The sequence below is a fragment of the Doryrhamphus excisus genome, chromosome 2 (genome assembly GCF_030265055.1).
Source record: "Doryrhamphus excisus isolate RoL2022-K1 chromosome 2, RoL_Dexc_1.0, whole genome shotgun sequence".
Lineage (NCBI taxonomy): Eukaryota > Metazoa > Chordata > Actinopteri > Syngnathiformes > Syngnathidae > Doryrhamphus > Doryrhamphus excisus.
The window spans coordinates 2,472,405-2,486,344 of NC_080467.1; the positions used below are offsets into that span (position 1 = coordinate 2,472,405).

General features: G+C 42.8%; 3 protein-coding genes across 9 annotated transcripts in view; 1 reads left to right on the forward strand and 2 right to left on the reverse strand.

Moving 5' to 3' along the window:
- The window catches only part of si:dkey-192p21.6 (uncharacterized protein LOC565246 homolog), a 29,135-nt gene extending 22,539 nt beyond the window's left edge, over positions 1 to 6,596 (reverse strand). For all 3 annotated transcript variants that reach the window (XM_058052648.1, XM_058052641.1, XM_058052632.1), the window contains exons 1-7: positions 6,221 to 6,596; positions 5,632 to 5,903; positions 5,236 to 5,330; positions 4,507 to 4,628; positions 2,700 to 2,818; positions 887 to 956; positions 725 to 791 (exon numbers count right to left, since the gene is read on the reverse strand). In XM_058052648.1, the coding sequence (XP_057908631.1) occupies positions 725 to 791; positions 887 to 956; positions 2,700 to 2,818; positions 4,507 to 4,628; positions 5,236 to 5,330; positions 5,632 to 5,743 (585 nt within the window). In that variant the 5' untranslated portion in view covers positions 5,744 to 5,903; positions 6,221 to 6,596. The remainder of the gene's footprint in view (positions 1 to 724; positions 792 to 886; positions 957 to 2,699; positions 2,819 to 4,506; positions 4,629 to 5,235; positions 5,331 to 5,631; positions 5,904 to 6,220) is intronic.
- A 143-nt stretch (positions 6,597 to 6,739) lies between these two features.
- On the reverse strand, positions 6,740 to 9,223 carry LOC131104967 (pterin-4-alpha-carbinolamine dehydratase-like). 3 transcript variants are annotated; one of them, XM_058052706.1, is made up of 5 exons: positions 9,048 to 9,223; positions 8,803 to 8,922; positions 7,678 to 7,809; positions 7,508 to 7,588; positions 6,740 to 7,013 (listed from the first exon to the last, which is right to left on the reverse strand). In XM_058052706.1, exons 2-5 carry the CDS (start codon positions 8,803 to 8,805, stop codon positions 6,921 to 6,923), a joined length of 309 nt encoding a protein of 102 aa, XP_057908689.1. In that variant the 5' UTR covers positions 8,806 to 8,922; positions 9,048 to 9,223; the 3' UTR covers positions 6,740 to 6,920. The 3 variants fall into 3 exon arrangements, with proteins under 3 accessions (XP_057908689.1, XP_057908687.1, XP_057908690.1); XM_058052704.1 differs by having other exon boundaries at positions 9,013 to 9,223; XM_058052707.1 differs by having other exon boundaries at positions 9,061 to 9,217.
- Positions 9,224 to 10,423: 1,200 nt separating this feature from the next.
- On the forward strand, positions 10,424 to 13,715 carry LOC131104954 (pterin-4-alpha-carbinolamine dehydratase-like). Of its 3 annotated transcripts, XM_058052679.1 has the most exons (5): positions 10,424 to 10,448; positions 11,066 to 11,187; positions 11,767 to 11,898; positions 11,977 to 12,057; positions 12,964 to 13,715. In XM_058052679.1, exons 2-5 carry the CDS (start codon positions 11,185 to 11,187, stop codon positions 13,054 to 13,056), a joined length of 309 nt encoding a protein of 102 aa, XP_057908662.1. In that variant the 5' UTR covers positions 10,424 to 10,448; positions 11,066 to 11,184; the 3' UTR covers positions 13,057 to 13,715. The 3 variants fall into 3 exon arrangements, with proteins under 3 accessions (XP_057908662.1, XP_057908666.1, XP_057908675.1); XM_058052683.1 differs by lacking the exon at positions 10,424 to 10,448 and having other exon boundaries at positions 11,044 to 11,187; XM_058052692.1 differs by lacking the exon at positions 10,424 to 10,448 and having other exon boundaries at positions 11,767 to 11,873.
- The last annotated feature ends 225 nt before the right edge of the window (positions 13,716 to 13,940 follow it).

The following is a 13,940-nucleotide window of genomic DNA, read 5'->3' on the forward strand; positions in this document are numbered from 1 at the left end:
AAAACATTACTGCAGTTTTCCTTTGTCATGTAAAAACACTGGTTGCCATACGCATGCATTCATTTTCCTGATCAGGGTCATGGGTAGTGTAGTGGGGTAGTGTAGTGGGGTAGTGGGGTCAAGTAGGGTGGTCAAACTTTAATGGGGCAGTGCTGTTGATCTGCAAAGTTGCCCTTAAGTTGGACTTAACGTCCTCCCGGCGGCCCTCGCACCAGAGCAGGAAGACAGCAGCGCTAATAGGTCATGATGGATCTCCATGGCATCTCCACAACATGTGGAAGACCGAGACCCCTTCCTTGGAAGAATAAGAGGGACCATTGATGCATCACAGCTCCGCCATCAACCAGGATGATTGTCTGAATGCCTCCGTGTCAGTCTGCAGTCCGACTGGCTCTGCTAACATTTGTATCAATCTTCCTATTAGCGTCTATTAGCGTCTGTTAGCGTCTATTAGCATCTTGATGGCTGGAGGCTGTGGCAAATGTAAGCAGGCCAAACAACGCAGTGTAAATGTTGGATCAACATCTAAATCTTTGTGGCCGAAAGTCATGACAGTTGAAGATGTTTCTTCAGTTTGGTGTTCACTTCTATCAATTCCATATTTGTGTTCATTGTATTCTTCGAGGAACATACTTGGAGTGATACTAGTCATTACAATTAACAAGTACTCGGACTGGTCATGTTTTCCATGATTATACCAACCGTATTAATATGTTTTACTTACATTATCCAGGGAGTACTGCGGCTTTTGGCAGCAAATGGTCTTTGCAAACTTCCATGTACGACACTTTCTGTGACAATACGAGATGATAAATACAACGTAGTAAAACACGTGACTTACGTACATACAGGAGAAAAGCCATGAAAGACTGAAAGTAGAAGATACCTGTGTACGTAGGGTGCCACCACCAATAAGAGGCTGGTTATAGCCAGGGACAGGGCGGCCACCAGGATGGCTACAAACGCCATGAAAAAGACAATGTCTATTATTAATAATAGATAATAATATAATGTCTAATATATAATGTCTACGTTAGTGTCGGACCAACGGTTCCACTGATCAAATACCAGAGCTCCTCCTGTCACATACTCGACATGCCCAGCATTGAACCGGTACCACCCGGTCCTGGTTTAGCTCTGTCCTGGCTCCTGTTCTCTATGTCTCTCAATCAACGTGATCAAGGTGATCCTTGTGTGCCAAACTAGAACCCAATGGCTCATTCCAACAACCATTCCCACCCACATTCATCCCTGTGGACAATGTGGAGTGGCCAATGAAGCTAGCGTGTTTTTGGGATGGGGAGGAAAGCCACGCATGCACAGAGATGCAAACCCTGGTTTTCTAAAATGCTAACCACTCTTCCACTGTGCAGCCTATTATGAATCTATTTCATTGATTTATTTGATTACCTTTTTTAGTTATGTATTTTATTATATACGGCTATTTATAGTGGAGATGATCAATATTGTCTTTTTACCAATATCTGACATACAGGCATCCCTTGCGATTTTTGTTAGACATGAATTAATTTCTGTTTCGTGGTCGGCTGTGGTCTATTATTAGTCAAAACATATTATGGTCCCTAGACGGCAATAACGACACAAAACAATGATGAGATATTAATGTTAACAATGCACCAAGTCAGCCATGGACATATGTCTGACATCATGATGGAGGGTAAAAAAGCTCCCTTGCCCCCCAAATGTTTCAAATGTGTGTTCTCTACACTGCAGTCATAGAGACATAAGAACATAGAAATGGACGTAATATACTCATATTCTACAGCTGCAAAGCGGTCTATAAGAGACTGGCAAACACCGAGGGAGACGGAGGGCGGCGTGTTTGCCCTGAGTGGAAAAACAAACAAAAAGAGGCCATTTGAAGCGGCGCTGACATCTACTCTGCTACAGAGTGGTCACTTCATGGCTTCTGGAAAGGCCTCATAAAAACGTCGTAAAGGTCTCCGCGTACGAAGCCAAGGAGACCTTTGCCGTCAGGATGAATACAGGACCGACAGAGGCACTCAAAACAACTTGATTAAGTTCATCAATACGGCAGTCAGGCACTTCATAGTCGGTATTTAAGTTGAAGTTGTGGTTTGGTTGCACAATGAAGCCCTAACATTAGACGAGCGGAAGACCACACCCCACCAATGAGCTCACACCATAGGACCAATCGATGTGGAGCTAAACCTGCAAATTCCCCAGCATGGCTTCAGCTGCTGACCAAAGCATGACTTAAGGCGAGCAGGCCCTGTGGGGAGCTTGTGTAATCACCGGCGTGTGAAGCTAATGGAAGCTCATCATACCACCAGGGGTTGCAGTCCCACTGACCGTATATCTGCTTGGATAATGGCTCCTCCGCCTTAAAAGTCCAATCCACAACATAATCTGCAATATTGTTAAGTAGGGTGTGCATTATGGACAGAGACGCTTTCAGAATCCCATTACGCCCTAATCCTTCCACACCCTGATGTATTAGCCAGTCTTCCACCTTCAAAACAAGCAGAAAAAGGTTTCTTTTATCCCTTTTTAACAACACGCGTCTAAGGTGATCGATACACGGGTGCCACGAGGGATGGAGAAGTGGACGTTGCTCTTACTGTATGTGCTGACTCCGTGAACGCCAAAGCGGATCGGGTTTCACTTATTTCAATCCTACAATCTTTGCATAATCAACATTAGTGTTGGACGCTTACGCATGTAGGAATTGTGGGCTCTTTTTTCCACCGTGTGGATGCAGCTGACATTGTTGCCGTCGTCGGACTTCTGGATCCAAACGCAGTAGTGACCCCCCTCCTCGTATTTCTCACTCCACCTGCGTGCAAAAAAGACAAATATTTGTTCTTGTATTACATTGGATCCCTGCACATTCATCATCCAAATGTTCATATTTTTGTCCATTTTTTCACCAATAATCGAACCATTTAAGAGGAATTGCGTTGAGTGTTGTAGTTCTACGCCGTCTCTTCTCTCTTATGTCTGCACTTCCTGATTGGCCGTAGACCATTGTCAATCAAACTCCTTCCTGCCATCTCCTGTTGTGGTCATTGCTAGCCAACTAGCTAACCATGTGAGCTGCTTGCTAACTGCCAATAAACAATGAAAGAAGAAGAACACGCTAACCGTGTGACTCTGAACGACGTATGTTTGAAGGTTTTCGCCCCAACAAACCCACAATGTCGACGAGAAGTTCTGCACACCAAAGGAAGACATCAACATTCAAGAAGTTGGACTTCTGGACATTCTGAAGGAATGTAGAAGTTGTGGCTGGGGGCACCATTATGGAATAAATTCATCTTCAGTTGAAGGAAGAGGAAAATACCACAAAATATCCTTAACAAGGATACAAAAACGCTCCAGCGGAATGGCGCCAGGATGAAGAGGCACGGTCAGAGGAGTGAAATACGTGCAAGTCACTTAATGATTTCTTGTGTCCAACATGTAGGTGGGTCATTAAAGCTCAAATGAAGTTAGACCTTTGAGTGTTTAAACAAGAGAAATGGGAGAAAATGTTTGTACAAGTCTGATAAAAGTGTACAAAGTATACGGTGACGGGTTTTACAGCCCTAAGACATATGGATAATAATTGTAAAACAATGAAGTTGAGTACTTTGTGGCTTTAATTTATAAAGGGCTATTTTGAGAAGCTACCCTCGTGATAAAAGAGCATATGGATATATCAATTATTAACCAAACCCCCATAAAAAGGGGATCTACTGTATACCAACACAGCATATCAAACGATATCATTGCTTTAATAACGCTCCATCTCTTTTGCACAGCACTACTCTAATGTCAAAAATGGTGGGCTCCAAAGTGTTTTTTTGTTTTGTTTTACCCACTGGGCCCCAAATACCTGGATCCCCCCCACTATTACATATGACTGCACCACTATTACTGCTATTAAATGATTATTCTATTTGGTGCAAACAGACATTATATACTGTAAATACAAATTGAATTCAATGTTTGGTCCTATAAAAGGTCGCCAACTGGACATTTTGTGTGTGAAGCTGAACACTGCCACCTAGTGCCTACCAACCTCCAGTGCAACCATTTGCTGTCCGAGAGAGTCCCAAAACATCTGATCCAATGTTGTGAAGACACATTAGATATCACAGGGGATGGATAATCAATAACAGCATGGTCTGCTTAGAGACCTTGGTATTGATCAAGGAAGTCCACACCTCGAAGAGGACTAAGCGACCTGACCTTTCTGCCACCATGTTTCCAGGTGTCTCCCAAATGGGGAACCCTCGTGTCCTCTTATTCTACGTGACATCTGTCAGGACGTGCGGCTGCTTTCATGATCCTCTTCAATCCACATTGGGATGTCAGGTCTGATTAACCCCAAAAGGCTCCTCGTCAATATCCAACCCTGTAAATAATCTAACAGGCCCGCTGAGGTCATCCCAGGGGGAGCCCGGCACCCCCCAGGCAGAGTTGGTTGGGTCCAAACCAAAGATCTGGTTTTGGAATGAGATGTACTACGGAAGCCGTTACCTGCAAAGTGTTGCATTCCGTGTGCGGGACTCCACTTGCATGCTCAGGGTGAACTTGGTGCTGATGACTGCAGAAGCATTTTGGTGGTTGGCTTTGACTTGGACCAAACGCTGGTACACACACTGAAAAGGCAAAGTAGAATCTTTAGCATCCGCCATAACATAATCATCCGCTGTGTTCAATAATTATTCATATCGGCACATATCCCTCGTTTACCACAGTTAATTGGTTCCACATCTACGAGTTAGGAATGTTTGGCTTTGGATTTCAGGGTGAACCAAAAATGCAAATGACAGGTGAATTTAATGTGCTCTAAACTTTGGAATGTTCTTTTTATGTCAACTTGTTGTTCTCTGACCAGGAATCAAACAGCAAAACTGGAAATGTATAATGCAAGATGATCAATCAACGTCACTGTGCAAGTTTCACTTTTGCATCTCACAGCAAATATGGTGCGTTCAAGGACCGGATGAAAAAACACTAGCAGTGAAAGACGTACAAGTTGTGAGCTTTCCTAACAGTGCGAGAGATATTCTGTACATTTCAGGGTGTATTATATATTATTCTAATGTCCATGTCATCATCATGTGATCATGCTGGATATCAACAAAATGTTGTATTCATATTAGAAACAAACTAAAAAATCCACATGAAGTAGACATCATCAAGACTCTTGGAGTGGCTGATAGTCAAGGCCAAGATCACCAAGACCACCAAGACGTTGTTTACCTTGTAGCAATAATCCGTAGTGTACAAGACGTCCATATCTTGGGGCAGTCGGTTATAAAATATTAACAAAGCCTGGTCCATTTTGAGCACGGGACCTGCATGGAGTCAAATGACACCGATTTACAACTTGATATTTTATATACATCATAAAGACAAGATATCAGCTCTTCATCAAGATGGCAACCACCTTAGCCCTGGATGAGCTAAAAAGCTAAAAATGAAATACTGTTATTGTTTTAAAACAGCACATTTTTAGCGTTAGCTGTGAGGAACGTACAGGTGATTGACATTTTAAGAGGATATTTCGGCTTTGGCATCAGGCTCTTCTGTGCAGCGTTCAAAGCCAGCAGATTTAAGTCAGGCTTAGCGAGGACCACCAGGACCACCAGGACTCACCTGACGGGATGTGAGCTCCACAGCCGCTGGAGAAGATGACCACCAAAGTCACAACCGCCCTCACAAGTCTGACCGGCTCCATGTTGCAACTTGAAAACACGCCACTGCTCATCTTTACAACTCCTATATAAGGCACGGTCAAAGGGCGCTGCGGGGGGAAGGTTTGTGGTTCCTGTCAGATGCTTTGTGTTGGGATCGTTGGGATTCATTTTTATGGCAAACCGAGTCTGCCATTTTGTAGAGAAGGTCAGCGATGGAAACACTCGGTACGTCTGAAAAACACGACAGCCAACACAAGTCAGTCTTTAGGATAATATGGTGGCGATTCATACAGACTTTTTCCACTGAGGGCCGCATATTGAACAACCACAGGATGGACGGGCCACGTTGATATATTTTTATGATGATATTGCACAGTATTTCAGTCAGTACTGCAGTTGTTGCACATTTTGTAACGAGAGGGAAGTATGTCAAATAGCTACAACTAACATAGCGTAGCCACTGAGGAACTAATGAGTAGTCGTTAGGGATGAGTAGGCTGGTTCCTCATTAACTAATGGAATTGTGCATACTTTATTGTTGGTGTTACCTGAGTCTGCTGGTCCTTCTTCTCTTGCACTTCTAGCACCTTCCTGGGGGCAATGGGTCAAACAGCTCAAAGGCAGGGTTATTTGTGTGTTTGGCAACATCCTTTAAAGGCAAATGGATGGATGTTGTCTGTTAACTAAAAAGAATCTTTACGTTACTGTTGTGACCTCACGTTGACGTTGCTTTTTAACCCATCTGATACATCTACCGGAAGACGGGTTCTCTTCTCTTTCCAGCAGCACCAAATTGCTAGGCTTATTCTTTGTCTAAGTTGGCCAGACTGAGATGGTTGGTTCATGTCCAGAGGAGACATAGTGAATATATTGGTAGAAGGATGCTGCCACGTAGGAGGCGTAGAAGAAGACCAAAGAGGAGCTTTATGGATGTCGTGAAGGAGGACATGAGGGTAGTTGGTGTGAGATAGACAGATGTAGAAGGCGGTGTTGATTTACATAACCAGCCCCCCCCCCAACCATGCTACTGTTTTCCGGTAAATAACTAAAGAAAATTGACAAGATGGTAATAATGTATATTTTTATTCAATTGGAATGATGTCGATATTGGCTGGATCTGGATATTGCATGTGCATAAGCACCACCAGAATATTTCATACATACACTTTTACACCTGACTGGAAGTAAATGATCTCACGATGAGCAGACATGTTTTTGTGTAGAGCTGCCCCCCGCCCCCCCCACAGGTCACATCAGAGAGGCTTGGTCAATGAAAGTGGCCAAAGTGATGTCAAGCTGGGACAACCCCCCACAGTCATGTGTGCTCAGGGTGATCTGGACCTGGGGATCACAATACGCAAATAATTACCTTAAAATATTTCACTGCATTCAGAAATTTCAGCCAATCAGCTCCCTCTCTTTCCTTGTTAATATTAATATAAGAATATTAATATTCTTATCAATTAAAGAAAACCTGTTGAGATGATTGACTTGTTAGGTAATAATCCCCCAGGAGGACTTTAAGCACTTCAGGACACACTTGTTAGAAGAAGACAAACATTAATATTTGATGGTTATTATATAAACATGGCTACGTAACTAGCAACTTCAGCTGACATAACTTAGAAGCAGGAAACGACCTAAATTAATTACATACTCCTATTTTGGAAAAATGTAAATGCTGTTTGCCTTGGGCCCCTAATGAATATACATATACATAAGCCTCTGGTTGTGTTTCATACATACATGAAAATAATATATCATATCAGTCATATTAATTGACTGATGGTGAATTTGACATGTCCCACTCCTCATTGCAGCCGGGTCATATTTACCTTATTGTAAGCATTAAACCACTCGGGATGATGGTCCATCTTCTCTGCTTGGAGTGCCACCCTGGACAGGAAGCCAAAGGCCTGAAGATCACACCAGGAATCAATCATCAGTCTATACTGTAGAACGTACGTTCTGCTTGGGTTGGACTGAAAAGCGACATATGATGAACCTGGTTGAAATCTTTAAAAACAAACTCTTTGGAGATGGCGTCCCGTCCTTCAACCAGCACCCACTTGGCACTTTGCAGCGGTGGAAGAAGATGAGCTCGCTCCCCATCGGGCAGTCTCTGGATTTTAGGAGCCTGAAAGGGCACATTAGAGAAAGGGAGGGACAGTGGCAAAGACTCAAACTGTGATTGGCTGCACAGAATCCCATCCGGAAACACAGACATTCTTCACTCTTTCATAACAGCACAGGGACGGTAAGGGGCAGGGCACATTGCTTAACAAAATGTATATATATTTTTACACGCAACAGTCCACCTGGAAGTATTTTATCTGTAAAAGTGTGTGCGTTGTCTCCCTTTTCTTGTAAACAGCAGACCACATCAAATCACCAAATTGATAAAACAGCCATCAAAAGGTTGGCTCAAGCCTTGATGACTGGTTGTTTAAAGTTTAAATTAAATACTTTGGAAAGAACGGGCAGGCCGTAACACTTGGCGGGCCGGATGTGGCCCCTGGGCCATAGTTTGCCCACCCCTGCTCTAAACTGTCCAGAAAAAGAAAAAAGGAAAAAGCAGCAGTAGTTTTACAAGAATAAAGTGAAATTTAAGATTTAAAAAAATTCTCTTAAAAGTAATTTTAACAGAAAATGACTTTGGGTTAAAGGCAGAATACACCCTGTACTGGTTGCCATTTTAGAGTGGCAAATTAACTGGTTTTTGGAATGTGGGAGGAAACCGCAGTACCCGGAGAAACCCATGCAAACTCCATACAAATATTCAAAGCCAAGTCTTCCCGATCTCCAGACTACACTAATATGCTCACCACACAGTCAACATGTGATAAATACATTTCTTATATTATGAGGAAAAATACTCCTATTTTAGTAGCATGAGTTGGAATATTAAAAGGAAAAAACATTTTTTTTAATTGTTTTAAAAGATTGTTTTTAAATTTTAAAAAAAACCTATTGCTGAAAAAGTTAAATTTTATGGGAATAAAAAAATATGACAGTCAGAATATGTAGAAGAAAATTTACAAATTATATAAAATGAAAATGTATATATTTGCAAAAAAAATTAATGGGGAAGAGAGAGAGTGTGTGTGTGTGTGTGTGTGTGTGTCCTCACCATGTTTGCAGCGTGGCCCTTTCTTTCCACAGAGGCGAGTGTGCTGTCAGACCCACTGGATTAAATTAACACACAAGCTGCTCTGACGGTCCTCCTTTTATAGAGTCAGTTGAGTATTGCCTGAGACATTCAAAACAGGTTTTTACTTTTTACTTTCTCCCAAGGCAGATTTTTAAATGTTCCAACATTACAAACAAAATAAATGTTTACTCTGTGGATTATTCATTCATTCATTCATTTTCTACCGCTTTTCCTCACGAGGGTCGCAGGGGGTGCTGGAGCCTATCCCAGCTGTCTTCGGGCGTAAGGCGGGGTACACCCTAGACTGGTCGCCAGCCAATCACAGGGCACATATAGACATCTGTGGATTATCTGAACTTTAAATAATGAATGAACGACACACATTCCCTATATTATGAAAATGAAAAAACAAAACCAGCCTTCGAGTTGTTTGCTTCCTGGATGATCCAGCCATGGTTCTGTGTGGGATGGACTGGGCCAGATCAAAGATGGCTCCTTGGAACAGCAACCATCCACTTGATTAAGAACAGCACACATCTACATGTCAGCATACAGTGTACACTTATTATACGTTACGTGTTTAACAGAATAGCCGCCAGCATATTTTTCCCGTTTCATAAATCCCCCAGTCTTTCCCACAGGTCTGCAATCCATCTGTGGAGAGACTATATTTAGCACCATTGTCTAATTTGCATAATTGCCATACATGCTGATACATTATTTTTCTATGGACACTGTGTAGCTAGATTGGGTTTTTTGACTGCTCACTAAAAATAGCGACAAAGTTGTTAGTTTGCAGCATGGCTCCCTCCTGCTACAGACCAGGCACCACACATGCAGTCCCATTATAATGTGTTGATGAGCAAGTGCCATATCCATTTTTACTGGTTGAAGCCACAAATGAACATATTTAGAAACAGTGCGCCACAAACAGATGAAATAATGAAGAAATTAAAGGTATAATTGAGAGGAGGCACAGTTGAATATTCATCATCTCTCATTGTTGATTCTCTGGCTCATTTCCTGTGCTAATAAAAGTCATCTTTTACAGTGTTGGCAGGTGAACACACTTTCCCAAAGGCAACACACATCTTAATGAGACGATAAAAGATCTCAGGGGCAATGCTACAATGGCAGAAGTCTCACAGACTCCATATTGCAACTTGAAAACACTTCCACTGCCTACCTTCATGAAAAATGCTTGGGGTTCATTTTTAAGGCACATTGCTAACAAACTCCATTCAGTCCCATTATTATGTACCGCATTCACGAGGTGATGCTGATATTTCATGCCGCTTTGTAATGAAACGGTCTTTAGCCTAAATTAAAATTTTCTGGGTGTTTTGGGGTCTCAACAACACGCAAATTGTACTCACCTTAATTATTTTAGCGGTGTCCATGTTCAAAGAGCATTACGTCACAACCGGCGCAGCTTAAATTGCGTCCACTGTGGGCGCATTCGGATGACGTCACCAACAGTGCTCGTTGGTTTCTTTCTCTTTTTTTTAATTCAACTCGCAAAGACCGCTGTTTGGTCCCTGTACTTTTCATATTTAGTTTCGATATATTTTTCAGATTTTTTAAAAAATGGTTGGAACGGAATGAGGTGTATATTTTGCGATAAGGTTGTTGTTTTATGCTTTGAGGTTGTTTATGCTCCGGTGGGAGGGTCTATTCCAGGCAGTCAACCGATAACATACCGATACCACTTTTTGATTTATTGAATACTGACTCTTGTGTGAATATCGATGTATCGTTATTCGTAAATTGACTTCAATGGTTTAATTTTCATGTATTTATTATTAGTGTTAGTATTAGTGTATTATTATTAGTCATAATAGCCCAACTTTCATTGACCTGCATTGATACTGCCTCATGCTTCTTGCTAGCTGTTAGCATGATAGCTATCCACATTGTTAGCACTGACATTTTGGTGGATTTGGGTCAGATGTTAGCAATTCTTACTCATTTCGAGTTATGTCTACTATATTGGGTACTATATTGGGTAATAAAGGTGACTATAATGGCAAAAAAAACGTGTACAGATTTTCTACGCTCTAACTACAAAAGTATTGTTTTTATAAATAGTCATACTTAACGGAAATGAACTTCTAGGACCAATGATCCGCTGTTAACAAGGGATTTCTGTATATGTGCACACATTATAATAAATCTGTTTTGCCTGAGATTGGCTGAAGCTTGTGGTGATCTAACTCATGTTGACGGGTGGATTTGTGCTCAGGCGTCTGCCGGGGCAGCTAAAAGGAGGCCCTTCAGAACAGCTCATGTGTTGATTCATTCCAGTTGGTGCCACAGCACAGGAAGGGCTGCCCTGCCTGTGCATGAAAACAGTCTGCAAACATGGTGAGTACACACAACCTCATGTCTGATGCACTTCCGTGTACTTGTCGTATTCGTTGGAACCACAATAACTCATTATATAATAAGTAATAATTCGGTATTTTGGGGTAAACTCTTGCCATAATGTGTCGTGTATGCTGTTAAAGGTGTTTTTGTGTGCACTGCATGAGGTTTATGGTGTGGTATAGGAGAAAAGATGAGGCCACTGATCAGCAGATTAGCTCGTTGCTAAGATACCTGTTGATGTCATTGCTGTCACATCTGGACATTCCCTTTAAAAGGAGCCCGGATAGAAAAAGATTGGCCAATAAAGGCAGACATCATGAATTTGTGCTAGAGTGCAGTTTAGAGGCTGAGTCAGGGTCACGGGGTGTGGAGAAATGACCCAAAGTGAAATGCATGTGATTCTGTAACATGTGACCAAATAAGGACAAATACCCCCCCCCCCCCCCTTACCTTTGAACCAGCGTGTTTTTAAGCCAAGAATGCAGCCAGTCATTGTTTCCAGATGGGATTCTGTGCAGCCAATCACAGTTGTTGCTGTTGCCACTGCCCCCCTCCCCATCCGATGTTCCCATCCAGGCTGCTAAACTCCAGAGGCTGACAGAGGAGGAGCGAGCTCATCTTCTCCCGCTGCTGCAGAACGCCCAGTGGGTGACAGTGGCTGGACGGGACGCCATCTACAAAGAGTTTGTTTTTAAAGATTTTAACCAGGTTCATCATATGTGGCTTTACAATCAAACACACACCTCGTACGGCAAACTGACGATTGATTGCTGATATGATCGTCAGGCCTTTGGCTTCATGTCCAGGGTGGCACTACAAGCGGAGAAGATGGACCATCATCCCGAGTGGTTTAATGTTTACAATAAGGTAACATTTCTGGTACATACAGTATCTACAATTAATTATAGGTGGTCATTACGTCAACAATACGGTTGTCTAAGACTTTGTACAGTACCGTATATACTGTACACCCTGCTAAACGTATACTTTCCCACAGGCAACGTACTTTTATAGACAAACCAAATCTGCCTGCCTGCAATTAGTAATCATTTCAGCATATTGCCAATCATTGACTAATCTCTTTAATAAGTAAGCCAGCCCCCCCAGCCCAAACAGTACTGAGCTGTAAACAATGCCCCCCCCCCCCCCCCCCCCCCAAACAATGGTGTGTGACGTTGTGAAGCATGTCTGACTCCATGAATTGATTGGATTTCTCTTGGAAAAAGAGGTGACTATCACGAGTACTTAGTCCAAGAGTGTTAGCTCAGACTAGTTCTAGTCTTGGTGCAGGCAACGCGCACCCCTCGCCCTGATTGGCCGACAGGCGCACAGTGCACACACGTTTTTTTCACAGTGTCAGGCACATGTCAATGCAATAAACAATCACAGCAAGCACTATTTGATGTGAACGTCTGACCCAAATTGTCCCATCACATCCCATGTCAGAGCAAAGCCGTCACTCATCATGGCGACTTCATGACTTGACTTGACCCCGAACCCGATGGCACATTTAGTCTTTGCTTTGTGTACCTGATTAATTGTACTTTTAGATCATGCGGAGGGCCTCACTTTGGACCCCTGTGTATTACATTTTTGGATGATTTCTAAGTGACCATTATTTTTGCTTTTAAAAGGGCAGGTTTGAACCCCCAACATCCACAAAGGCTTCATGAAAGGATTAGATTCATTCATTCATTGATTTCGAATGTTCTCTGACTCAACTTCATTCCACCCTGTCGTGACTCAGTCGTCCTTGTATCGTCACCCCCCCAGGTCCAGATCACCCTGAGCACACATGACTGTGGGGGGTTGTCCCAGCGGGACATCACTTTGGCCACTTTCATTGACCAAGCCTCCCTGATGTGACCAGCGCCTGGAGAAGCTCCACATTCCACTGATGTCCCAACGTGTGCCTGTAACACCCACAGAACACGGATCATTGATTTCAGTGCTGTGGAACATTGTGTCTACATTGTGTCTACATTGTGTCTACATTGTGTCTACATTGTGTCTATGTGTATGTTAGAATTGTTGGCGGTGCCTTTACACACGGTGACGTACAGTAAGGGTAATCCTGGTAGATTTATCTTTCAACTTTCAGGCTTTATTTAGTTTCATTTTTCAATGATAAGCAAAATGGCTGACCTCACTTGACCTGAATATTTGTCTGTGGACACATCTTGGGACCCGTATCTGCCTTTCATGTCACTGTGAATGGTTCAATTCCCATTTGACCTGGTCCAACGTGTTTTGCCGTGCAAGAGCTTGGGAAAGGGGCGAAGGTTCTGTTGCTGAAGCAGCTCAGGGCGATGGCTCCCGCTCCCACATCCACACGGCTCAGTTTCCCCTCAAAGCACCACGGCCAGAATTCCCTCTTCTTATTCTTCTCTGTGAAATTTGGTTGAGAAAATATTGACTCCGGTTGCTCAAAATCATCACAAATTGTGGATGAATTACAGTCTCATGCGTGTCTCAGGCAACACCGTATTAAAATGTAATATTACAAGAATAAAGTTGCAAATGTATGAGAAGGTTTTTAATTTGTTACAGGATTGCCTGAGAGCGCCCTGAAAAGGGGGGCACTTATGTGACCTTAGTCCTCCGGCCTGTGGAGGGGCAGGGTACGGAAGGCGGAGTGAGAAGGAATGTTGCCAACTTGGCATCTTGGCACTAGATCTGGCAACATTCCATCCTCTCTTGACGACTAATTCTCTTAAAACGGAATGGAAGCCATTGATAGGCCGACCTGT

Coding starts and splice junctions, on each gene's coding strand:
- LOC131104967 (XM_058052706.1), bottom strand. Junction 7,589..7,677: donor TTTTTAAAGATTTCAACCAG/GTTCATCATATG, acceptor TGTGATCTTCAG/GCCTTTGGCTTCCTGTCCAG. Junction 7,014..7,507: donor GGTTTAATGCTTACAATAAG/GTAAATATGACC, acceptor TGTGATCCCCAG/GTCCAGATCACCCTGAGCAC.
- LOC131104954 (XM_058052679.1), top strand. Junction 11,899..11,976: donor TTTTTAAAGATTTTAACCAG/GTTCATCATATG, acceptor TATGATCGTCAG/GCCTTTGGCTTCATGTCCAG. Junction 12,058..12,963: donor GGTTTAATGTTTACAATAAG/GTAACATTTCTG, acceptor TCACCCCCCCAG/GTCCAGATCACCCTGAGCAC.